Source organism: Ursus arctos, unplaced genomic scaffold (genome assembly GCF_023065955.2).
Source record: "Ursus arctos isolate Adak ecotype North America unplaced genomic scaffold, UrsArc2.0 scaffold_14, whole genome shotgun sequence".
Lineage (NCBI taxonomy): Eukaryota > Metazoa > Chordata > Mammalia > Carnivora > Ursidae > Ursus > Ursus arctos.
The window spans coordinates 52,681,636-52,706,956 of record NW_026622808.1 but is presented as its reverse complement, the minus strand read 5'-3'; the positions used below and the strand labels follow the sequence as shown (position 1 = coordinate 52,706,956).

The 25,321-nt window shown below is 43.7% G+C and overlaps 1 protein-coding gene across 3 annotated transcripts in view; it reads left to right on the top strand.

The window, feature by feature from the left end:
- SHQ1 (SHQ1, H/ACA ribonucleoprotein assembly factor) overlaps positions 1 to 25,321 on the top strand; it is a 325,608-nt gene that overhangs the window by 266,846 nt on the left and 33,441 nt on the right. The window contains exon 13 of one of the 3 annotated variants that reach the window (XM_057311881.1): positions 20,208 to 21,556. The exons of the other annotated variants lie outside the window; for them this stretch is intronic. Coding sequence (XP_057167864.1) covers positions 20,208 to 20,303 — 96 coding nt within the window. The 3' untranslated portion in view covers positions 20,304 to 21,556. Of the gene's footprint in view, positions 1 to 20,207; positions 21,557 to 25,321 lie in introns of those variants that run through there. 3 annotated transcript variants of the gene reach the window in all.

The following is a 25,321-nucleotide window of genomic DNA, read 5'->3' as shown; positions in this document are numbered from 1 at the left end:
AATAAACTCCCAGGTGCTTCTGATACGGAGAGGGTTGAGAAGCACACTTCTGGCCCCTCTCTGACACCTTGCAGCTGTGTGACTTTGGGGACATTCCGATGGCCACCTCCCCCATCTTGATTTCTGAGTCTTTAAAAAAGGAGTGATGGGGGGCGCCTGGGTGGCACAGCGGTTAAGCGCCTGCCTTCGGCTCAGGGCGTGATCCCGGCGATCCGGGATCGAGCCCCACATCAGGCTCTTCCGCTATGAGCCTGCTTCTTCCTCTCCCACTCCCCCTGCTTGTGTTCTCTCTCTCGCTGGCTGTCTCTATCTCTGTTGAATAAATAAATAAAATCTTAAAAAAAAAAAAAATTTAAAAAAGGAGTGATGATTCCTAGCCTCTTGCCCCCCAAAACTGTTATGTGTAATAAATGAAATAACAGATGTGAAATCTTGTAACTGCTCTTAAAATTAGAAACAAGGTAAGCTGGAACGCCCAGTACAAGAACAGTGAGAGACCCAGAATTTCTTGCAGGAGGTTGGGGCAGGTGCAGTGTCAGAGGGGAACTCCCCTCCCCTAACCTCCTCTGGCTCTGACTTTCCATTTAGATTTACTTCTCCGTCTTTGCCTACCACACATGCTCTGTCCCACCCCAATTCTCCTCTGGCCAAACTTGCACCAATTCAAGCTCAAGGCTACGTGTATGACAGACTCTCCTGAGGGTCAGGGCTACATCAAAGGCCTGTAGCAAACCATAGCAAACACCTTTCAGCTGCTAGTGAGTCTTTATATCATTCTCACTTCCAGGGACTGGTTGCCGTTCTTCTTCTCCATTTGTGCCCCCAATAGCCCGCTGTCTTGCTACCCCTCCCCTCACCTCCCTAGCTCCCTGCCTCCCCAAATTCACTTGTTCAATCTGCGCATCCCACCACCCCAGTGTTTTTTAGCTCTTTGTGTCCTTTCTATCCCATCCCTGCCTAGCCTGGGGGGATAGCTTTCTACAGCCTAAATGTCTCATCAAAGAGTTTTGCTAAATGGAGACACTTGTCTCCTTGAAAAGGAATTCTGCCTCAGTTTTTCTCCTCCCCTTCCTTACTTCCTTTTTCCCCTTCCTTCTTCTCCCTCCTCCCCCTCCTCTCCTTCCTCCTCCTTCTTATTCTTCTTTCTCTTCTTCTTCTTCCTCCTCCTCCTCTTCTCCTCTTTCTCCTTCTCCTCCTCCCCCTCCTCCTTCTTCTCCTTCTTCTTCTTTCCTTCCTCCTCCTGCTCCTCCCCCTCCCCACTATATAAGCGGATCTCCTAAGAGCGCCAGCTTTGGCGGCAGCCATTCAGAGTTCATAGCCAAGATTTGACTTACAGGGGTTACGTCACTCCTTGCAACTCTAAGTATGGTGCACAAGTCAACACCATCAGCATCAGTTGGGAGCTTATTATAAGACGCAGACTCTCAGGCCAGCCCCAGACCTACTACACAAGGATGTGCATTTTAACAAGACCCCCAGGTGAATCATTTGCACATTAAAGTCTTAGAAGACCCATTTTAATTTCTCTGAGCCTCAGTTTCCTCATTTGTGAAGTGGGAATAATGCAGGGGTGGGGGGCTGGGAAAATTACGTGAGATGACGCATGTAAATCTAAAGCATGGTGTCTTGGAGAGCCTTGGATAAATGGTAGCGATTATTATTAGCTCTTGAGCTGTAACATCTCTCTGTCTGCCTTAGTAGTTGTTATTGTAGCCCAGTATACAACCTCTCAGGATGCCAGGACCCTCAGTGTAGTGATCGCTCTGTGCTGGGGCCAGGTGGATGGGACTTGAGGGCAAAGCAAGCCCTGAGGTTTCAGGACTTTGGAGTGAGGGAAGTGAGAGATCAGCCTGGACACGAAGCAAAAGACAAAGGTTGAGGAGTTTGGGCTCTGCAGCTTGCATCTGCATGTTCAGGTGTGCTGCGGGAGATGCATAGCCATGGGTCCATGCCCGGTGTCGTCTTGGCAGGATGTGTTTACTCATGGCACGTAACTGAAAACATCATTTGCATGTTAAAAATGGGTAGAGAGTACACAGCGTGGTTCCATTTCTAGCAAGTTCTAGAACAAACTAGGGTGATAGAAATCAAAATATTGGTTGCTTCTTGAAGGGTAGGGAAAAGGGTTGGAGGGAAATTTCTAGAGGGATAGAACTTTCGAGGGGGATAGATCTTGATTGGGGTAGCAGTAACCTTTGTCACAGTTCATTGAAGTGTGCACTGCAATGAATAAGCCAAACTTTACTTCATTTTAATTCCTTTAAAACAAAAGCAAGGAATAGAAGGGAGAGACCACAGCCGCCCCCTCCCATTTTCTCAGTCTAGGAATTAACCTGACCTCTGATAATAAAGGCCCTCTGTCCTAAGCCCAACCTCAGCCAATTACCTACAAGCTGGGGCCAGTGTAGACAATGTCCAGGGCCAGTGTGGACTGCAGTGAAGGTGAAAATCCTTGGTGAGACTTCCCCCCAAGGGCTTGGGCCAGATTTCCAGTAGCACAGGACTCCAGCCCATACATCTCAGTGAAAAGGAGCTTTAGAGGTCTCTGTATGTCCCACATCATGCAGCCTGTGACTTCTATTTGTCCTGAAATTATTTTTTTGTTTGTGTGTGTGGTTCTTTTTAAAAAAGAATTTATTTGTTTATTTATTTATTTATGAGAGAGCAAGAGTGAGAGAGCACAAGCAGGGAGCAGAGGGAGAGGGACAAGCGGACTCCATACTGAGCAGGGAACCTGATGCAGGGCTTGATATCAGGATCCCGAGATCATGACCTGAGCTGAAGGCAGATGCTTAACCGATGGAGCCACCCAGATGCCCCTGTTCATTTTTTTTTCCTAAGTAAAGTCTACATTCAAATTTATGACCACAAGATCAAGAGCTGCGTGCTCTACCAACTGGGTCAGACAGGCACCCCTGTTTGTCCCTAAGCTATTATGGCACAGCCCACACAGGGTTGATTCTGGGAAATTCGCTCTTCTCAGTGTCTCTGTGGATTGGGAACATTTGCCAAGGTACCACTTTGCACCTCTGAGAATAGTCCTTCACATTTTTCGTCTCTGGGCTGCTGGCCTTGCCCCATCACTCCATAAACTCGGCCTCAAGTGATCACTGCCAGGCTGGGCTGTGTTCCAGTGGACACTTTCTTCAGTAGCCACACCTTGGCCTGGAAAGGGGCACTGAATTCCCTGCCATCCCTCACCTCACTCTGTGTCCTGGGCCAGCTCCTAACACCCTGGGGACCAGACTTTAACCCAACACAGGCCTTTCTTCACCTCGGGAGTTTTGCCCAATAAAGAGAAAGTTTTCTCCTCTAAATCTTCATTTCCTGTCTCAGGATTAACTTCTTCCTGGGTGAACCAACAGCAGGAATTCTATTCCTTTGAAATTCCACTTGCACCTTCAGTTAGGAAAACCTCAGAGATGGGTGGGTTATTCAGACCACACACACGCACACACACACACACACACACACACACACACACACACAAGCACACACACTTGAGCACAGAAACAGGAAATGACTTCTACTTAATGGCTGATGACAGAGTCAGTACCAGAACACAGGTCTCCCGACTTCTAGGACATTCTAGTTTCTTTGATTGGGGCTGAAATTCAGCCTCCACCAGGGAACTTAGGCTGCTTGCGACTCCACTGCACGATTCTGGCAAAGCCACTTAATGTCTCTGCAGCTCAGCTTCTTGACAGTAATTGGGGATGATAATAGTTACCTACTTCACAGGGATATTCAGCAGCTCAATTAGTAAAAGCTTCTAAAGTGCTTGAGTCCCATTATTACTTGTAATGGAGTATGTCTGCCAGGGTTGGCTGGGCTGTTGGCTCTTGGTGGGAAATGCTCTTTCCAAGGAAGAACCATAAAGATACGAGCTCTAGGGAGCTGGGAAAATAGGAGCAGAGCCCAATGCTCCTTGATGTTTCCAAACCCCCCTTGTCTTTTGACTATTAAGAGTTGTTGGTGTGGAGTGCTCAGCGGAGGAATTTCTGCCTCCCAAAGTGATCCTTGCGTTTCTAGCCGTGGACAGACCCGTCATCAAGCTGACTGCATTGCACTGCATCAATTCACAAGCATTGCAACGGGGGAAGAAGGTGATGGGCAGGGGCTGCTTCAGGTTCTTGGAAGTAAAGTTGTGTTTAGAGTTGTTCAAGTAAAATTTGTTCCCAGGGCTTGTAGAGAGCCATCTATATTTGTTAAGATACAGGGTGAGCTGCCAAACAGAGTTCCCAAGGCTTACACAAGATCTAAGTGATCTCTTGTGCTACAGTGCAGAGGTGCCAATCAGGGCTGGTGGGATGGCTCCATTCTCAACACATGGCTTCTGCTTATGAGTCCATTTCTCACCTCCCAATCAGTAAGAGGGGGCAAGGGACCAAGAGGAGTCAACCATTTTTTTCGAAAGATAAGATTCCAAATTGGTACCAGTGTTGCCCTTTCTAGCCCACTGGCTAGAACTTAGTCTGATGGACACGCCAAATTGCGAGGGAGGCTGGGAAATGTAGTCTTTACCTGGGCAGTCTTTATACTGAAAGGACAGGTTGGATGGGGGCGGGGGTGGGAGGCGGGGTAAGGGACAATGAGTAGTCTGCTGCACCATCCTTAAGAGAGACCATGAGACTGCAAGTGTGTAATTGAAGAGTGCCAGAACATCCCAAACCCCAGTGGCCTCATTGAGAATCATCACAGTAGTAGGTCTGGAATGTGCTTATAATTTACTGAGTAAGAATCAAGAGGAAAGGTCAGGTTTCCTGAAAGAAAATGTGAAGATAGAAACAAGGGGCGCCTGAGTGACTCAGTGGGTCAAGCATCTGACTCTTGATCTCAGCTCAGGTCTTGATCTGAGGGTCGTGAGTTCAAGCCCCGTGTTGGGCTCCACACTGGGTGTGGAACCTACATAAAGAAAAGAAAAGGGAAAGGGAAAGGGAAAGAAAGAAACTAGTCCTATGCCACTGAGGCTTAAACCTCTCTGAAAGACTCCTAGAAACAGTGCTCACCTGTGCCCAGGAGTCTGACTTGTGCAAGAAGCCTCCTTCCAGCTGGGGGTTTGAACTTCTAGCTCTTGATCCTGAATCATTATTGGAAGGGGAAGAGGAGGGGCACAAAGAGCTCTCCCAGAGGGTAACATCAGTTATACTTTGAAGAAGGAGTTTCTCCACATTTTGTTAAAAGAGGAGGAAGAGAAAGGGGAAAGAGGAGAAGGGAGAGGAGAGAAGGTGCAGAAGGGTGGGCTGGGAGGGGGAGGAGGTGGAGACACCTCCCCCAGCACTTCAAAACCCCTCTAGGCTGCCCTGCAAATTTCTGGAATAATGTAATTTGCATGTGACCTGCATGACAATCTGGTTGGTGAATTAGAGTACCTGGAGAGAGAGACCACCCCTACCGATAGTGAGGCTTTGTAAGGATGTTGCCATCTGGGGGGAACTTGCTGTTGAGATTTCTAACCTAACAGCCTTCTGATGTGTTCAGAGACTGCTTTTCCCTAAGAACATTTATGCCTAAGCCCCTCCACTTGTCAAAATTAGAACAGAAAAATGCCCTTCTGGAGAATTTATTTTAAAAGATTATAGGATGGAGCTGGGGAAAACAGAGACTGAATCAAAGAGATGAACTTTTTATTAGGAAAAACTTAACACATGTACAATAAATCCAGCTACGGCAATCACCCAACTGCTGGCCAATCTTGTTTGCTCCCCCTCAACTTCCTGTCTTCCCTCTGGATTGAGTAAATCCTAGCATTGTGTCATTTTTATCTGTCTCTAAAAGATAAGAACTCTGTTACAAAAGACATAACCATAATGCATAATCACACTTTAAAAATCAATAATAGTTCCTTAATATAACCAAATATCTCATCATTGTTTAACTCTCTCCAGGTCTCCCTGCCCCCCACTTCCAGGTGTGGGTGCTGGTGCTCACACCTATGCGCAAGAGCTCACTCTCTCTCAATTGATTTGTTTACATCAGAATCCAAACAAGGCCTACTTGTTGCATTTGGTTGTTATGTCAGATGTCTCTTACATTTATTGTAATCTACAGGTTCCTGCCTCATCTATTTTTACCCCTTTACACCACAAAGTTTTCCAAGGTCTGGATTCGCTGGTGTCACTGAACACATTCCTCATCCTCTGCATTTCCTGAGGATTGGCTATAAGATCCTGACGCTTGGTCTTGGGGTCTCATGCAGGTTAGATTTGACTTCATCACGGTGTGTGTTCCTACAGCAAGAGCCCCCTCGTGCCTGGTTTTCTCTCTGTGCTCTTAGCAGACACTGATGATCATTTGCCCCACCCATTATTTCATCAGGGATTTGCAAAACTGGGATATTCTTATTCTTTCATTTGTTCTTTATTTACTAGCTGAAATTGGTTCTATAGACAGCTATTTTTGGTTACCCTGAGGAACAATTCATACAGGAAAGATAGGATAAAGACTTGACTCTTCTCCTTTACTTACCAGTTTTCAAAATAGTAAATTGTTTTCCTGTCATCTTCCAAGAGGACTCAGAGGGGTTTTTGTTTGTTTTTGTTTTGTTCTTTATGAGCTCATGAATTTTTACATATGCAGTGTAATTCAGTCCTTTGTGGTTAATTCTTATCAATCCTCAAATGATTCCATTGTTGGCCCTTGGGATCATCTCTAAATTCACTCCTGAATCCTTTTGACATGACCCCACTAGTCTTTGATAGCTTCCTTGTATTCTGATATGAGTAGATGGCCAAGCTTATCTTAAATATTTCTTGCCCTAGACCTGAAATCAGTCATTTCTCTGAAGAGCTTGGTTTCTCTTAGGGGTAAGTAGCATTTAGAGAGCAGAGTCTGGGCAATTCAAACAGTTTTTAAGACAATGTTTTTATTTAATATGAAAATAAAGTATAAGTGTTGTAAACACAACTTTAATTCAAGGACTAAATGAAAAAGTTGAACAAGGCTTCTCTAGAATATCACTGTTCAATAGAACTTTCCGTAATGATGGACAAATCCTACATCTGAGCTATCCAATACGGTGGACACTAGTGGCATGTGACTATTGAGAGCTTGGAACGTGGCTAGTGCAACTGAGGAACTGATTTTTAATTTTAATTTTAAACTAATTTAATTTTAAATGTAAATAGTCACATGTGGCTAGTTAATACCTTATCAGACAGTGCTAGAAATCTAGAATCCCAGTGATTAAATTCCACAACTATGTTTTTTTTAAAAAGACCATCCCTGTGCAAGATAGAAAACTGAGTAGTATGCTGTTATTCCTGCAAGAATCTTCCAGTATATTATGATAAAGGAAATAAGATAAATCCCCTAATAATTTCAGTGTAACCAAAATGGTAATTGCTAGCCAAGTTGCAATGCAATGACATTTCTCTTCTGAAAAGAGAAATATATGTTAATAATCTGGCTGGGATGGTTAGAAATGGATTCGTGGAGAAGATTACCTCAAAAGATTTTTTTTTATATAGGAACCATGGCCTTTGTTATCTTATTTTTATTTTATTTATTTATTTTTTGGAGTTTTTAAAAAAGGGACTTTATTTACTTTTGGAGACAGGTAACTAAGAGGAAAATTATAGAATTCTCATATACCCACTGCTCCAACACATGCACGACCTCTCCTGTTACCAACATCCCCCACCAGAGTGGTACATTTGTCGCAATCAGTAAACCTGCACTGACACATCATAATCACTGAAAGGCCATAATTTACATTAGGGTTCATTCTTGATGTTCATTCTGTGGTTTTAGACAAATGTATACGGACATGTATCCATCACTCTAGTATCGTACAGGTATTTTCACTGCCCTGAGAATTTGTGCTGTGCCTATCAATCTCCCCACCCCTAACCACCGGGCAACCACTGACCTTTTCACTCTCTCCACAGGTTTGGTTTTTCCAGAATGTCATATAGTTGGAATCATATAGTGTGTAGCCTTTTCAGATTGGCTTCTTTCACTTACTAATGTGCATTTAAGATTCCTCTATGTCTTTTCATTGCTTGCTGGCTCATTTCTTTTTAGTGCTGAATAATGTTCCATCTTCGGGATGTACCACAGGTTATTTCTCCATTCACCCACTCACGGACATCCTGTTTGGTTCCAAGTTCTGTCAGTTATGAATTGCATTAAAAAAGCTGCTCCAAACACCCATGGGTAGGTTTGTGTATGGACGGTTTTCATTTCATATGAGCAGATAAGAAGTATGACAGTTGGATTTTATGGTAAGATTATGTTTAGTTTTGAAAAAACTACCCAACTACCAAAGATGGTTTTAAAACTACAGTCCTAGTAGTAGTAGTAGTAGTAGTAGTAGTAGTAGTGATAATGATGATGATGATGATGATGATGATAATAGTAATAATACCTTTCATTTGTTGAGTGCATGCTCTGGACTAAGAACTTGATATATAAGAACTTATTTAATTTATCCTAATAACCCTATAATGTAGATTTTTTTTTTTACAAATTTATTTATTTATTTCAGAAAGAGAGAGTGTGCACGAGCAGGGGGAGGTACAGAGGGAGAGGGTGGGAAGCAGTCTCCCCACTGAGGGCAGAGCCAGAAGTGGGGTTTAATTGCCCTACTGGGAGATAACGACCAGACCAAAACCAAGAGTCAGATGCTCAACCAACTGAGCCACCCAGGTGCCCCTAATGTAGATGTTTTTAACCCTCCACTTTACAGAGGAGCAAATGGAAGTTTTAAGGGAATAATGACTTGCTCAGGGTCCCCCCACTCCCAAGTAGAACTGGAATTCAAACCCAGGCCTGTCTCACTCCAAAGCCCTTGTCCTTCACTGCTGTGTCTAACTCTCAGAGCCCAAAGGTTGCACAAAAACTTTTAAAATGTACCCAATTGTCTTTGCTTCTTGGAGTCCTCCTGAAAGCAGTAACTTTCCTTTTGCACCTCTGAAAGCCCGCTTCCAAGAGTAGAGGGGTAGCCCAAGGTGAACACGGAGGGAAAGCCCACTGTAAATAGCAGAGCTGAAGGCTCTCAGGGGCCTATGAGTGGCTGTGCACTGTCTGAATGCCTCTGTCTAGCCCCTCAGCACTTCTCTCCCAGCCTCCCTGTTTTTCTAACCCCACGGCTGGCTTGATGCTGGGATCTCTGGTTCCTTTCTAAAGCTTGTACCCAGTTTCTACTTCCCCGCCCAACCCTGTGAGTTGGCCTTGGTGATGCTATCCATACCTCTTCTGGTGCTGCTTTGGGACACTGTCCTTTCCCATCTCCCTTACTGCCAACTTTGCCCCAACCCTGGGCCTCACAAAGGCTTCCTGGAGCCTGGTTTCAGTGGAAAACCTCAGGCTCATTTCCTCATCTGTAAAATGAGGCTATTAACAGTACTTGCTCATAGATTTCTTTTTCAATCTTTTTTTCAATTTCCTTTTTTTTTTTCTTTTTCAAAGCAATCTCTTTGCCCAACATGGGGCTTGAATTCATGACCCCAAGATCAAGAGTTGCATGCCTTACCAACTGAGTCAGCCGGGTGCCCTATCTCAGATTTCTTGATAGGCTGACATGAGATAACACTTGTAAAACTCTTAGCATAGCACCTGGTATGTTGTAGGCATTGAATAAATATTTGCCATTAATAATAATGGTTAGCCAAACAATGATAGATGGCCCTTGCTGTGGGAGAAAGCTGGAACAAGTAACTTTGTTAACTGGGTTCATGTAATTTGGTTACTTGAGTGCTAAGGGCTCTGAAATAACTGATGAGCAACTGCGTTTAAGATCATGGTCTTCTTTTTACCTGTTTTATGGCCTTGGGCAGTTACTTAACTTTCTGGAACCTCAGTGTCCTCATGTGTAGACTGGGAATCATAACTTGCTGCTGCCTCCTGGCCTTTGCACTGCCATTCCCTCTGCCTGGATGTTCCTGCCAGAGCTCTGCATGGCTTACTCCCTTGCCTCATTCAGGTCCCTGCTTACATGCCACCTCCTCAGAGAGCCTCCCCGACCCTGTCACTAAGCCCTGCTCTAACTCTTTTACAGAGCTTATTATGACCTCACATTGGCATACAGGTACCGTGGGCTGTCTTCCTCACGTCCTTCCAAAAGTCCAAGCTCAAAGAGGTTGGGATACATCTAGCTTGCTCACTGCTGAGGTTCCAGCTCCGAAGATGGCACCTAGGACACAGTTCACTCTCAATGAACATTGTTGAGAGAGAAAATTGTGTAAGAAGGTCTTTTCAAAGTATAGAAACCTAGGGCCGGAAGCGTGTGCAGCTAGTTTCTGGGCCATCTGGAGAACAGTGTGAAAGGTCTGCAGATGGAACTCAGCAAGTGGACACATCTAACACGTTCAGCATTGCTGAGAGAGGCAGCTTTTTAGAACCATACCTTATTCTGTTGGTTTGTGATGGGCTTTAAGGAACCCTGCCAGCACCAGAGGGAGACAAGGCCAACGTGATGGAAGTGCTCTAGTCATTTCCTCAGGGTGCTAGCCAGTTCAGTGATGTACTCCTCTCCCTTTCAGACCCTTCCTGCACTGGAGGGCTTCGAGAGCCCTCCTTCCCTTCTTGAAAGAATTTATAAAAATTGTCCAGGGCTGGCCTGGACTTATACCATCATGTGACAATAAAACCCACCACCTCTCCCAGGGAGTTTGCTTTATTTTATTTATTTTTATTTATTATTTTATTTTATTTTTAAGATTTTTTAGAGAGAGAGAAAGCATGAGCAGGTGATCTCTGAGATTGTGACCTGAGGCAAAACCGAGAGTCAGACACTCAACCAAATGACAGAGCCACCCAGGCGCCCCAGGGAGTTTGCTTTTAAAGCTAATCCCTGGGATATAATCTCATGACCTGTAGTCTTATCTGCTGTTAACTATTATTTATGAGTGACTATTTTAATCATTAGTCAGTTATTCCAATAACTCTCCAAAGTTAAATGTATGCCCCCAACTTCAGCAGTGGGGACACTGAGGCTCTCCAGGCTTTGTTGCTTGCCAAGGACCGCAAACTTGGCCATGACTTCAAAGCCAGACTCCTTCCTTCGACTGTCCTTCCTTCTGCAGGCTGGGCAGTGGAAGCTAGGCTTAGAGGGGAGAGGGCTGAGAGCAAACACACAGTCCTCTTTGGCTGCTCTTGCTCACAGTAAGGGGATATGTTTCCAAAGGGCTGCTGGCAAATAATTTCGAGGGTTTGGCTAGCCTGAAATAACCCATCTATTTAGAGGTTTGAAGACCAGGCAGCAGAGGCTAAATAAGGTAAAGTGTCTGTCAAGAGTGGAGGCCCAGGGAAGAGAATAGAATATTAAAAAACTCATGGTTCGTGTCATGTTTTTCTTTACCCAAGGCTCTTTTAAAGGTATGCTACAAATAGAAGTCATTGCTGTCCTCACCTTAGATGAAACACACACACTATAAATGTCAATACAAATATAGATTTAAATATAAATACAAATTTAAATATAAACATAAATATATAGCATATACATATTTTTGGTTTCTGATCTACAACTAAACAACTCCAGAAAAAGTAGGTTGATTATACATAATTTGGGGGAAAATGGAGAATGCTTAGTCAAAATTTCATGTTCAGATTATAGGTACAGAGATTCAGGGATTTCGCCTCTGGAACGTTCAATGTTTAGTAATCATAGTAGCTGTCACTTACATAGCACCTGTTATGTGTCAGGAACTGGGCTGGCCCCTTCCCACACTGTTTACACTTAATCATCACAATCCTAGTTTCCATTTTTTCGTATATTGATGAACAGGTAGAGGCTCAGAGAGATTGAGCAACTCACCCAAGGTCACACAGCCGGTAAGCAGCAGAGCCAGGATTTGAACTAAGACTGCAGAGTATAAGATGCACAAGGGTAGGAGAGCTGTGTTTGCCAGTGTGTTATCTGATGCCCAGAATGGAGCTAGTCAGGACAAGTGCTCAATGAACACTGAAAGGGAAAATGAATGAATGAGTAAATGAATAAGGGAACCACTCTAACTCCTGTATTCTCAGCAACGCTGCTACACTTCCTTCTCACTTTGCACCTGCCAGCATCATGCTCCCTGCATCTGAGTGACAGAAGGCATGAGGATTGAGTCCTCTCTGCCTCTGAGGTAGAATAAATCAGACGTAGCTGTGTTCTCGCCTCCTTTCATCAATCTTCGGTGGGACGCGGTGGAGGGCAGTGAAGGAAGAGCTCAGCTGCGTGCTTGCCTATCCATATAAACTAATATGGGTGGAAAGCGTGGCTAGAAGGCAGGTCCACTGTGGGTATGTCTGTCAGCACGTTCTCACACGTGCTGCCATTGCTGCTCTTGTGGAGAGAACTGAGGGCTCTGGACCTACAATGTCTGCTAACCTCAAGGGAGGGAAAGAGGAAATGACGGGCAGCTTCCACTGCAAGAAAGAAAAGCAGAAATTCAGTAAGAAACAGAAGTTCCCTGGCTGTGCCTTATTTTAGTTCCTCAAACCTGAACTGAAAGTCAGTGGGGCGTCATAGAAATCTCACGGCACTGGAAATCAGGAGATCGGGGTCCACTCCCTGCTTTGTCATTGACTTGAATAAGTCATTTTTCTGCTTTGGATTTTAGTTTCCTATCTCTGAAATAAGCAAGTTAGACTAAAACCCTGCCTTCAGGCATTTAGAACGATGGGTGTGGGGGGGGAGTGCGGTATTTTTGGTGGCCATAATGATTGATGAGTAGCATTGATGTGTGTGTGGTGGGGGGTGGAGCGGGATGCTAAATGTATTCAGTGCTTAAGACCACACAATGAGAAACTGTCCCACTTAGAATCTGGAATGATAATTAAGAACCGCTTCGTTGCTAAAATACTGTGATTCTATTCTAGCTACGCTGATTCGAATCATCCCAGTCACATGATGAAAAGAAATGAGATTCTGTGTAAAAGAAATCAGAAGTAACGGATATTATATATTTCTAAATGCCTGCCAATGTACCTTTGGTGAATGTCAATACAGTTTCTTTACCTGGAGCGCATCTCACCATTATCCCTGGAAGCAGGAGGGAGCTGGCCCCAGACAGGAAATGTTCAAGGCAGTTGCTATCAGACAGGAAGGGTAAACAAAAAGCCCTTCGTGGCACTGCAGGAACGCCCCTCCTCTAGAAGGCTGTGACTGGAGTGGGTGCCCCGTCAGTGGCGTAGAAAGGGCTGAGAGAGGCAGCCAGGGCAATGAGCCTGAGAGCACCACCTTCTCTCCGGGCCTGGGGGTTTCCCACCTGGAGGGGAGGAAGAGGCTGAAATTCTGAGAGCAGTGGTCTGGGGTTGATGAGGGGCTTACGACAGGAAGCTAAGGCACAGACCTCAGCTGTGGGTCTTCTAAGAGAAATGGAACCAAATACTCCTCAGCAGATAGTTGCGAGGGACTCACATAGCACCACCATCTTCTAAAAGGCCAGTGAATTTCCACAGATGAGAGCTTCCTTCCCCACCACCCAGAACTAGTTAAGCTAGGCCTTCTTGGTTGGTCTTGTTTTATTGAGACATAGCATACACCCAAAGAAAGTGTACAGCTTGATGAATGTTTACCCACATAGACACCTAGGTACCCACCACGCAAATTAGGATATAGACCACGTCAGTACCCCAGAGAACTCTCTTGTGCTTCCTCCCAGGCAGTGAGCCCTGCCGAAGATGATCACTTTTTAACTTGACTACCGAAGCGTAGTCTTTGAACTTCACGTCAGTAGAATCATACAGTGTGTGGTGTTTGTTGCCTGGCTTTCTTCATTCAGATGTATCCATGCTGTAAGCATGAGGAGTTCCATTTTTCTCCACTGCTGGGGACTATCCATTGTATGATTATGCCACAATGTATTTGTTCATTCTACTGTGGAAGGACAATTGGGTTGGTGACAGATGCCATCTTGAGAAAGAGTAAGAAGTATGGGAACCTCTCAAGATGAGAAAACAAGCTGTGTAGGGAATTTCAACCTAAAAGATTAAGCTAGAAGAAGCCGAATGCTCTTCAGTTGTCAAGTTTACATGTTGCCTTACTATTAAACACCAACAACTTGGAAGAGATCTATTTGAGAGGTGGTACATTAAAAACAGGTTGAGTTCAGGGGAAACTATTGAGAAGATGTGGAAAATCTGAGTGAACACCTCCACTGGGGAGCAGAACTGGGCTCACAGAGGACTCTGAATAGAATTGAAGTCAGCGGTGCAACAGTTGTCAAGAAAACACCAGCCTAATTCAGAGAGGTGACAATTAGTCACCCTGCAGTGGTCAAGGACTGTTCTAGCTGTTCTGACTAATTTCCACTTGTTTCTCTTAAGAAAAGTGAGAAGCACTTGGTAGGGTCTCAAATCAACCAATCTCAATGATTTAAGAAATGAAAAATGAGCCCAGGGTGAAAAAGTTAATGGAGTTAGGGTTGTTGTTGCCTTAATTAAAGACTTTGCTGTCTGTAGAATGGATATTTCAGTCCAGGAAGGAAAGTGTTGGCATCCTTTTGTAGTAAAGGAGGCATAGCTCTCCCTGGATGCCTTTATACACATGATTGGATGGTAAGAAGATGACACAGGTGAGAGCTGTGTATCTTCCCCTCTGCGGTAGGCATGCAGTGTCCACAAGCACTTCAGCCCTTGCTTTCCTCTGGCACACAGTAGGACTGTCCTCTCCTGCCCACTTGAAGATAAGCACAGTCACGGGACTTCCTTTGGCTGATGGCATGTGAGCAGAAGTGACAGGTTTGAGGCAGAAGCTTTACGAGCCAGTGTGATTTTTTCTCCAGAGACTTGCTCCCCTCTGCCGTGGTTCCAGGTGGTGGGTTCCAGAGGGAGCAAGACCCCCAGCCCACCCTCGAAGACATGTTTATGGATGACAAATACCCTGCTCTGCCTTCAAGCCACGAAGATTATTTGTTATCACAGCATAAGCTAGCCTCTCCTGAACGATGAAGTTGCGTGCCAGAGTCTCTAAAAATGGTCACTTGATGTGCTCTTATGACAGTGGCCTCTTACACCCAGCTGTAAGCTACAGGCCTCTGATCAAAGGCCGGCCATCGATTCTTTCTATCGGCACTCCATAGTAGAAGCTACAGCTAAGAGGATGTGAAGGATAGTCTGGACTGTGGGCCACGTTGGGCCAAGGAGAAGGCAAATGCAAGACAGCCGCCCAGTAATGGGGAGTGGCAAATGGAGGGACTGAGTTGAGAAAAGGAAACTGAAAAGGAGGTACAGCCCCTAAATAGTCTCAGTTTTGACTTTCCAGTTTGTCCCTACAGGGCTGGTTGTGATTTGTTTCTGTTTTTAGTTTCTATGAGATCCCTGTAGACTAACCCTGACTCCCAAACACACACCCCCTTTGCTTGCTTGAACCAGTCCAGGGTGCTTCTGTGCTTTCCAGCAAGAACCCCAAGGAGAACAAAGTAGAAACAGCAGCAGGAAGTTAATAGTAGTTGCTAACGCTGGCTAATGCTTACTGTGCGCCGGGCACTGTTGCGAGCACTTCATGCGTGTTAGTCCATCTCACTCTCGCAGACACGTGGTGGGATACATGCTTTCAGCATTCTCCTTTTTACAGATGAGGAATCTAAGGCATGGTGGGGTTGAGTGCCTGTCCCCATACCACCTTGGACTAGGTGGTGTCTGGTTTTAGATGCCAGACTTTAACCACTAGGCTATAATGAACTTCTAAATGCTGTTGGTGAAGTTTTGTTAGGTAAGATGTTTTTGAAATTCTGCTTCAGCATGTTTCACGTTAAAATAATTGTTATTTTATTTATTTATTTGTTTTTTAAAAGATTTATTTATTTGAGAGAGAGAGAAAGAGAGAGCGAGAACTGGGGGGGGACGGGTAGAGGGAGAGGAAGAGAGACAATCCCAAGCATACTCCTGGCTGAGCATAGAGCCCAAGGCAGGGCTCGATCCCACAGCCCGGAGATCATGACACCAAGAGTCAGGTGCTCAACTGACTGTGCCACTCAGATGCCCCTATTGTTATTTATTTTAGGTGTGACAAGGATACTTTTAAATGAAGTATTGTCTTTAGAAATGCATACTAAAATATTTACGGATAAAATACAATGCCTGGGATTTGCTTCAGGTGATGAGAGGGAGCAGGGAGTGGGTGGGTGGCAGTCCAGATAATCCATGGTTAGACATGAGTTCGTCATTGTTGAAGCTGGAGGTGGATACATGGGGATTATTATGTAATTCTCTCTGCTTTTTTATGTGTCTGAAATTTTCCATAATAAAATATAAAAAAAAAACCAACAAACAAACATACGAGAAGGCCTGGAAAAGACTGCAGTTGGCACAAAATTTTTTGTCTTTTTTGTCTTTTCTATGCTATTTTCCTTCTAGAGCAGGGGTTCTCAAACTATGACCAGTGGTCCAAATGTTTTTATACAGTTTATAAGCTATGAATGGTTTTTATTAATTGAAAAAGTGCTCACTGCATGAAATTCAAAGTTTAGTGTTGATAAAGTTTTATTGGAACGTAGCCCCGCCCATTTGTTTATATCTTATCTGTGGCAGCTTTCACACTACAAAGAGTTGAGCTGCTGTGTTCGAGACCACATGGGCCACAGAATCTAAAATATTTACTGTATGGCCCTTTATAGAAAAAGTTTGCTGACCCTCTTCTAAAAGGGGATTTGTTCATGCATAACTTTGTTTTTAAAAAGCAATAAAAAGAACAAACAATATTTTCTTTTTTTATTAGGAAAGTAATACAAGAACATTGCAGACAATGTGAAACATAAAAAGAAAATGAAAATTGTCCACTGGGTACCCATTTCTAAAATCTTCCCTCTTCCCTCTCATTGATCAACTATTGACAAAATGAGAACTGCTCTAGTTTCAGGAAAAAGTAAGGATTATCTTTCTGGTGCTCGGTTGGACAAGAACTGCAAGCAAACATATGCTGTGACAGGGAGACACCTGAAAGGATCTGAAAGAGGCCACCTGGGGTCTTGTTGGATTTAAATTATACGATAACCTTCCCGTCACATCTGTGAACTCCTGTATAAATAAATCCTAGTGGGAGGGCCTTGTCGTGAACATTCAGCATAGCAGTGAGAACTGATACTCAGGGTGTGAATCTGGTTAACAAGTTCCTGGGGGAAAAATAACAGCCTTTCTTTTTTCTTTTCTTTATTTTTTTAAGATTGTGTTTTTTTATTTTTTTATTTTTTATTTATTTATTTTTTAAAGCTTTCTTTTTTTCTTAAGATTTTATTTATTTATTTGAGAGCCAGAGAGCCAGAGAGAGAGCACGCGCAGAGGAGAGGGGCAGAGGCAGAAGCAGACTCCCCCCTGAGCAAGGAGCCCAATGCGGGCTCGATCCCAGGACCCCAGGATCATGACCTGAGCCAAAGGCAGATGTTTCACCGACTGAGCCACCCAGGCACCCCAAGATTTTATTTTTTTAAGTAATCTCTACACCCAATGTGGGGCTCAAACCCTCAACCCCAAGATCAAGAGTCGCACGCTCTGCTGACTGAGCCAGCCAGACACCCCCAAAATAACCACCTTTAAAACTGACTTAACCCACATCCTAGCAACACACTAGCCGAAAGGTAGAAGCCACCCAAGTGTCCATCAGCGGATGCCTGGCTAACGAAACGTGGTATAAGCATGCGATGGAATACTAAGGCAGCCATAAAATGGAAGGACATTCTGGCACATGCTTCAACTTGGGTGAAACTTGAGGACATGATGCTAAGTGAAAAAGTAAGCCAGTCACCAAAGGGCAAGTACGGTGTGATCCCACTTCTAGGAGATACTACAGTAGTCTGATTCATAGAGACAGCAAGTACAACAGTGCTTCTAGGGCCTGGACGGAGGAGGCGGTAGGAGCCATTGTTGATGGGGACGAAGTTTCAGTGCGGGAAGACGAAAAAGCTTTAGAGCTGGTGGTGGTGGCAGTGGCACAACCATGTGAATGTACTTGATGCCACTGAACTAGCCACTTAAAAATGGTTTAAATGGTAACTTTCATGCTAGGTGTTTTTTACTACAATTCTCAAAAAATGACTTAAATTTCAAGTAGTTGAAAAGTGGTGATAATAGGCAAAGAAGCTAAATTTCAGCAACAAAGAGTTCAATTAACTGAAAAAAAGTCTTAAGGCTGCATGATTAATATAACACTTGAAGGAGGTTACTAACGAGGAGACGATGTGGAGTTTCTGGGCTGGCCTTGAGAGTTTGCTTTCCATGTTGGAAGGTTCAGGAATAGGTCTGCCTGGGAAATCAGAAACTTGATTCTTCCAGTTCAGTGATTTTATAATAATGCCAAGAGGATGGTCGAAAGGAAAAGTCAGGGCTGTCATTAGTGGTATCACCAGTGATCTGACTTTTCATTATTTGCATGCTGCACTTACAAGTCTGATTTCAGTGAAATTTGCTCGGTTTCTAATAACTCACCAGCACTGTGGCCATCGCCCACATCATTTAAGGACTGAGTGTTGGCCCGAGCTGCTGGGCAGTTAGCTCCCCCGAGCCACCAAGCGTGTGCAGTCTCCCCGGCAAATGACTGTACGGTCAGATGAGCTCAGCAGGCACGCCGTGAAGACCGAGCGTCTGGGTCTCCGTGGGAAACCCCGGGAGAATGAAATGGGCTGCTGTCATCCGTGGCATCACAAATGCCAAGTTATACCCCAGTCATCAATTGAGATGGAAAAGATCTTCCCAGATGGCGAAAAGCAGCCGTTTATCATACCTGGTAGGAAGCTGTGGGACCAGACACCAATGATGGTTCGACCAAAAGTGACTCCTGGCTAGTCCTGCCTCCATCCTAGGATAGTTCAGTGTCCGTTCTCATTCATCCATTGGATCATTCTGATTCATGAATGTCCAGCTTGGCCAGTTGTTAAATATTTGTAAAAATCACTCAGCCAAATCATTGTTTGCCGGCAGCCTCCGGTATCTGAGGGACGCCATGCTAGGGTTAAATTTTCTGATAACTTTGCTTTAAAAAAGTGGAGTGACCATTTAACCAACCTCTCATTCCCTTACACTTGGGGCTTTTGAAATGTGTTTTCATTGGATTTTGTCTGAAATATCAAAAGGATAAGATCACTAGGAGTGGATGACCAGAGCCACAAAAGGAGTAAAAACAACAATTTACTGAATTTACTATTTATTGGCCACTTTACCTATGTTATTTCTAATTGCCACATGAAGAGTTAGGTCTGTTTCTTATTTTACTTACGATACGAGCCAAGGCTGAGAGAAACAAAGTGACTTGCGAAAGGTCAAACCCCACATTCCAATATAGCACTACAGTATTTTGTCTCACATTTGGGAAATCCATGCATAAGGCTTCGATGACCTGGTGACCTCTGTGGTTTTTGCCACTCAACACATGCATCCCAATCACCTTTCTTCTGCTAATTGATATTCCTCTGGGGTACTATCTTCTCCCCAGTTCTCATTCCAGGTGTTTGGGGGGGTCATGTGACTCGAACCTGGCCAATCAATGCATGGTATTTCCCTGACTACAGTGACTATTTTTTAAATATTTATTTATTTATTTTAGAGATAGCGAGCGCACGGGCACCCATGTGCAAGTGGGGGGGGAGGGGCAGAGGGAGGAAGAGAGAGAATCTCCAGCAGACCCCCCACTGAGCACGGACCCCGAACTGGGCTCCATTCCAGGACCCTGAGATCATGACCTGAGCCGAACTCAAGAGTCCAACTTCAACAGACTGAGCCAGCCAGGAGCCCCTCATTCGACAAATGTCTGTTGAGAGGGCTTGGGACGTGGAGCAGGGATTAACAAGGTGAGGCTGGTCTCGGAGCCTATTTTCTAGCGGGGGCGGCAGATAGTAAGCAAGTAGCAAATACTCTGTGTAATTTCACTTGGTAATAAGCGTTAAAAAACAACAACAACATAAAGCAAAGTAATGGAAATATAAGAGTAACCAGGAGCAGAGACGGACTCTTTTCAAGAGGGTGGTCAGGGTCAATGAGAGGCAGGGACACTTGTGTTGGGTCACATTTCCACCTGACTTGAACTTGGAAGGCCACGAGGCCCCCAGACTGCTGGCAGCCATCTTCCCTGTCCTTAGAGCCTGAGAATAAAGCCAGTGTGGGGGAAGGATGGAGAAGGGGAGAGAGAGAGAGAGAGAAATAGAGTCCTGAGGATCTCTTGAAGCCTCTGAATCATGCTGTAAGTGAAGTGAGACCTGCTCCCTAAACTTGTGTGGAAGGGGAGCCTATAGATTTTTTTTCTTGAGAGGGTTTGGTCATTTTATGTTTTGTGTTTCTTGCACCAGAAAGAATCTGATGTTGTACAGCTGCGTGTTCAGACTCATCACTGCCTGGCATACGAACCTCCTTCACCACCAGCAGATGTGAGTGAATTTGGATAGATAAGCAGATGGCTAAATAGATAGATGATAGCTAGAGAGCTCACAGGCTGATAGAGAAAAGCTACAAGCTACTGATTGTCCATGCATGGAGAAAAGGACCAGAATGATACACCCTCAGCTCTTCACACAGTTAACACTCTAGGATGAGAGGTAGGGGATTTCACTTTTTAATTATTAACTGCTAGAATGTTTGCATTTAAAAGCAAGCATGCATCACTTTTAATATTTAAAAAACTGCAGCTCTGGAAGGATGTGGACAGAGAAGCCTGTGAAATGGTAGTGAACTGGGCCCTCAACAACATGCCATAGCATGTAAAATGAGGTGTTGGAGGGCTGTTGTTCTGTGTAGCTGCCAAGAGGGCTATTCTTGGGGCTACTCAGCAAAGAAGGGGCTGCCTTGCTTTCTTTCCTACAGAGCTTCCCAACATTTTTCTTGTCCTATAAGGGCAGCTGAAAGATGATGATGTCTGTATGGCTCATAGGATAAAGAAATAAGGTCACATGAATCCAAACAGTTTTTTCCTGGGCACTGTGTTGGCCCTAGACCCTGCCTAGTTCTCCTAAGAGCTGAGGAGATCAATTTCTTTACATGGAACCCATTCACTAAGCAACAGCAGGCCCAGGTTATCGGACAGAGGCTCTTTCTACTGAAAACCCATGATCCCTCAGGGCACCTGGCTGGTTCAACATGTGGTAGAACATGTGACTCTTGATCTCAGGGTTATAAGTTTGAGCCCCATCTTGGGCACAGAGTTTACTTTAAAAGAAAAACAAAACAAAACAGGATTCTTAAATTGTTTCTCCTTCATGCCTCAGGAACTGTATCTATCTCAAAGTTCAGAACCTTGACTAGCATTATTACCGATGTTTATTTTGGTTTTAAAGTTCTCATAGAACTTATGGGTTGCCTGACCAGCTCTGTCGGTGGAATCTGTGACTCTGGATCTTGGGGATGTGGGTTCGAGCCCTGTGCTGGGTGTAGAGATCACGTTAAAAATGAAATCTTTAGGGGCACCTAGGTGGCTCAGTCGGTTAAGCGTCCACCTCTTGATTTGGGCCAAGATCATGGATGGTCTCAGGGTCGTGGGATCAAGCCCTGCGTTGGGCTGCACGCTGGGCATTGAGCCAGCTTAAGATTTTCTATCTCTCCTTTGGCCCCTCTGCCCACCCTACTTGTGTGTTCTCTCGCTCTCTCTCTCAAAAAAAAAAAATAATAAATAAATAAAATAAAATATTTGAAAAATAAAATAAAATATCCATAGAACTTACAGTCTTATTGTGCCTAAATTTTGCTTGCTCTCTCTTTAATAGATTTCTTTTTAGAGAACAACTTTGGCAATCATCTTGGGGTATCATTTCTCTTGGATTCTTCCATTAGATCATGGATTGTTTCTAAATCATAATCGTAGGTGAATACTGTTTCTTAGAAGAGTCTGAAGTTCCACTTAGATTCCAGCTTTGCTGTTTAAAGCAAGGAACAAAATTTTATGGCAATCTTGTCAGAAAACTCTTGAAAATTCTACTATAGAATCAGTCCTCATCATTGTTCCTTTCAACTTAGGAAAAATATAATTACTTCTCTATAGCAGATTCCATTTGGACCCAAATAAATTGTGTGCTAAAGGCTTCCAAAGCTGTAACTACTGAAACATTCCCCTTGCACTCTTTTATTTAATCACTTTGCCCAGAGAAAATGAAAAGGCAAACTCCAAACTAGGGAAGGTTGAATAAGCACAAATTCCAACTTTAAGGAATCTGAATTAATGAGATTTCATGGGATTTTTCTTGCCTAGAAAGAGCTACCACCTTCCTCCCATGGGTCTGTGATGCTTATAACTTTACTTACAGGCTTACAATATCATTCCCTAGAGAAGGAATTATGGTCAGACTTTAATTTGGATCAACAGATAAAATTAGAAAATCTCTTGAGGGAAATGTCATTCATTATTTACAAATGTACATAATTAAAGGAAGAAGATATATACAGAAGAAAGACTGTAGTGTCTGTAGAGCAAAGGCTTAAATATAAGTAGAATTCCCTGGAATCTCACCAGGTGCATGCCTGAAACAGATTAATTTAAAGTCTACAACTTGGGGGCACCTGGCTGGCTCAGTTGGTAGAGCGTGCAACCTGAGCTCAGGGTTGTGAGTCCAGCCTCACACTGAGTATGGAGGCTATGTAAAAAAAAAAAAAAAAGAATAAAAATAAAAATAAATTAAGTCTACAATTTGGAAAAAAAAATAGTTTGAGGTATATACACCAAACTATAGTCTGTGTTTTTCTCTGCAGATCGGGGAGAGAGGTGGTTATTGAGGAATAGTTTAACTTGATAGAAGAGATTGCTTGTGTTTGGTTATGTAGATAATAAATACAGCAGATATTGATTAGGCTTTTTGGCCACCCAGCAACTAGAACACCTTTCCTATGTTTGTAGAATGTCTTATGAGTCTGAATATGCCTAAGCCAGAAACTCATTTTCTGAACTTCCTTTGTAACTAGGTGTAGTAATCAGAGTTTTCCAGAGAAACAGAACCAATGGGATAATATATATTACGTATATATTATATATATGGAGGTGTATCTATAAATATAGATATATGTATAGGTATAACTATCAGTATATCTATCTGTCTATCTACCTATCATCTATCTATTGAGATAGGAAGGAAGGAAGAGAAGGAGGGAGTTTAAGGAATTGGCCTACATGATTATGGATACCCAGGGAAGAGTCAATGTTGCAATTCAAGTCCCAAGGCCATCTGCTGGCAGAGTTGTTTCTTGCTTGAGGGAGGTCAGTCTTTTGGTCTATTCAGACCCTCAACTGATTAGATTAGGCCCACCTCCAAGTTTTGGAGGTCAATCTGATTTAATCAAACACCTCTGATGTAAATGTTTATCTCACCCAAAAACGCTTTCACAGAAAAATCCAAAGTAATGGTTGACCAAATATGTGGGCACTGTGACGCAGCCAAGTTGACACATGAAATTACCCATCACAATAAAATATAGATATTTGACCTAATCCTTACACAGGTTTTCATTTGGAAGTAAGTACATGTAAAATCCATTCTTCATGTGGGGTAGTGGTGAAGACATCCAGCTTATGTAGGCAAGAAAGATGGCAGCAGTCCCAGTGGCAGCACCTTTTTGCTAGAGTATATAGGATCTGTGCTAGCAATGACAGCAGAAGGGTCTCCACAGGAGGGGTCATGGCTTTGTTAAGTCAAGTCTCATTCTTTAGTCCTCCCAGGAATTCAGTGAACTACCTAGTTTCTTAAGTGCATTCCTCTTCTGTTTAAACTAGCTGGGGTGGATTCTGTTGTTTGCAGCTAAGACCTCTGAAATACAATAAGCGTGTTGTATTAATTATTACTGCCTAACAAATTACCCCAGAACTTAATGGCTTAAAACAATAATACACATTTATTATATTGTGCATTATGTGTAGGCCAAGAATTGGGGAGTAGCTTGGCTGGGTGGTTCTGGCCCAGGGTCTCTCATGAGGTTGCAGTCATTTTCTTGGCCAGCACTGTCATCATCTGAAGGCTTGACTGGGGCTGGAGGATCTGCTTTCTAGATGGCTTATTCACATGGCTGGCCAGTTGGTGCTGACTGTTGGCAAGAGGATGCCACTCCTCTTGTGTGGACCTCTCCGTATAGCTGCTTGAGTGTTCTCACAGCATGTAGGCTGTCTTTTCCCAGAAAGAGTGATCCAAAAGAGAAAGATGGATGCCACAAAGCTTTTCATGACCTTGACTATGTGAAATCACATGCTATCAATCCACCCCATTTTATCTGTTACAAGAAAGTCACTAGGTCCAGCTCTATTCAAAAGGAGAAAAATCCGTTTCTACTTTTTGAAGGGGGGAATGCAAAAGAATCTGTAGATGCATTTTTCAGTTTTCTGTGGTAGCCAGGTTTGAGATGGCCCCCCAATGATCTTCACCTCCTGATATTCACACCCTTGTGTATTTTTGTCCTATACTCTATCACAGTTGTTCTCTTTGACCAATGGCCTATGGACAAGTGATGGTGTGTCACTCCTGAAATTAGGCTATGAAAAGCTCCAAACTCTTTTGCTTTCTTTCTTTCTCCCTGCCTCCCTTGCTCCAGAGGAAGCAAGTGACCATGCTGTGAGCAGCCTTATGGAATGGTCCATGAGCTAGAGCTTCTAGTTAACAGCCAGCAAGGAACTGAGGCCAGCCAACATCTGTATGAGCAAACTGGAAACATCCTCCGGCCCTCACTGAGCCTTCATGAGACTTCAGATTCAGGTGACAGTTTGTACCCTCATGAGACTTCTTGAGACCTTGAGCCAGAACCATTTGGCTAAGCTGCTCCTGGATTCCTGACCCGTAGAACCTTAGGGAGATAATGTTTGTTGCTTTATGTTGCTGATGTTTTGGGGTAATTTTTTTATGTAGCACTAGGTAACTAATACATCACTGGCCATGTAGCACTCTTTTCCCCCAGAGGAAATAAAGGTTTGCATGTGTGTGTGTTGGTGAGTGTGAGTGTGTGTGGTGAGTGTGAGTGTGAGTGTGTGTGTGCCTTGAAAAGACAGTGAGAGAATAAAATATAGCTCTACTTAAGTCAGCAAAGGCAGACATGTCTGTCTTTCAGTCCTCAACAGAGTATTTTGATGTTTCCCTAACCACTTGGAAATTCTCAACTAAATCTTAAGTTGAAATTGTTCTTTTTTAGGGCTGGAGGCTGCTGCTTACCAAGCTGTAAATTGCCACCAAGACTGTGTCAAGCAAAGCCTGAGCAGCCCTTCCCTCAAAATGGCGGGTTGGGGCCACATTGGGCTCCAATGTATAGTAACAGGCCCTGTGCTTCAACAATAGCAATGATTGTTCTTGTAACTTCTAGTTAGCCTTACTGCTTTAGAAAGTCTGTAGTTACAGACTATAACAAGTATCTTGTGGGTGATTCAATATTATTTTTAGATGTAATAACAAAAACAAATGTACAATCTACATTTTTTTCAGTTATTAAGATAATACAGCATCCATTT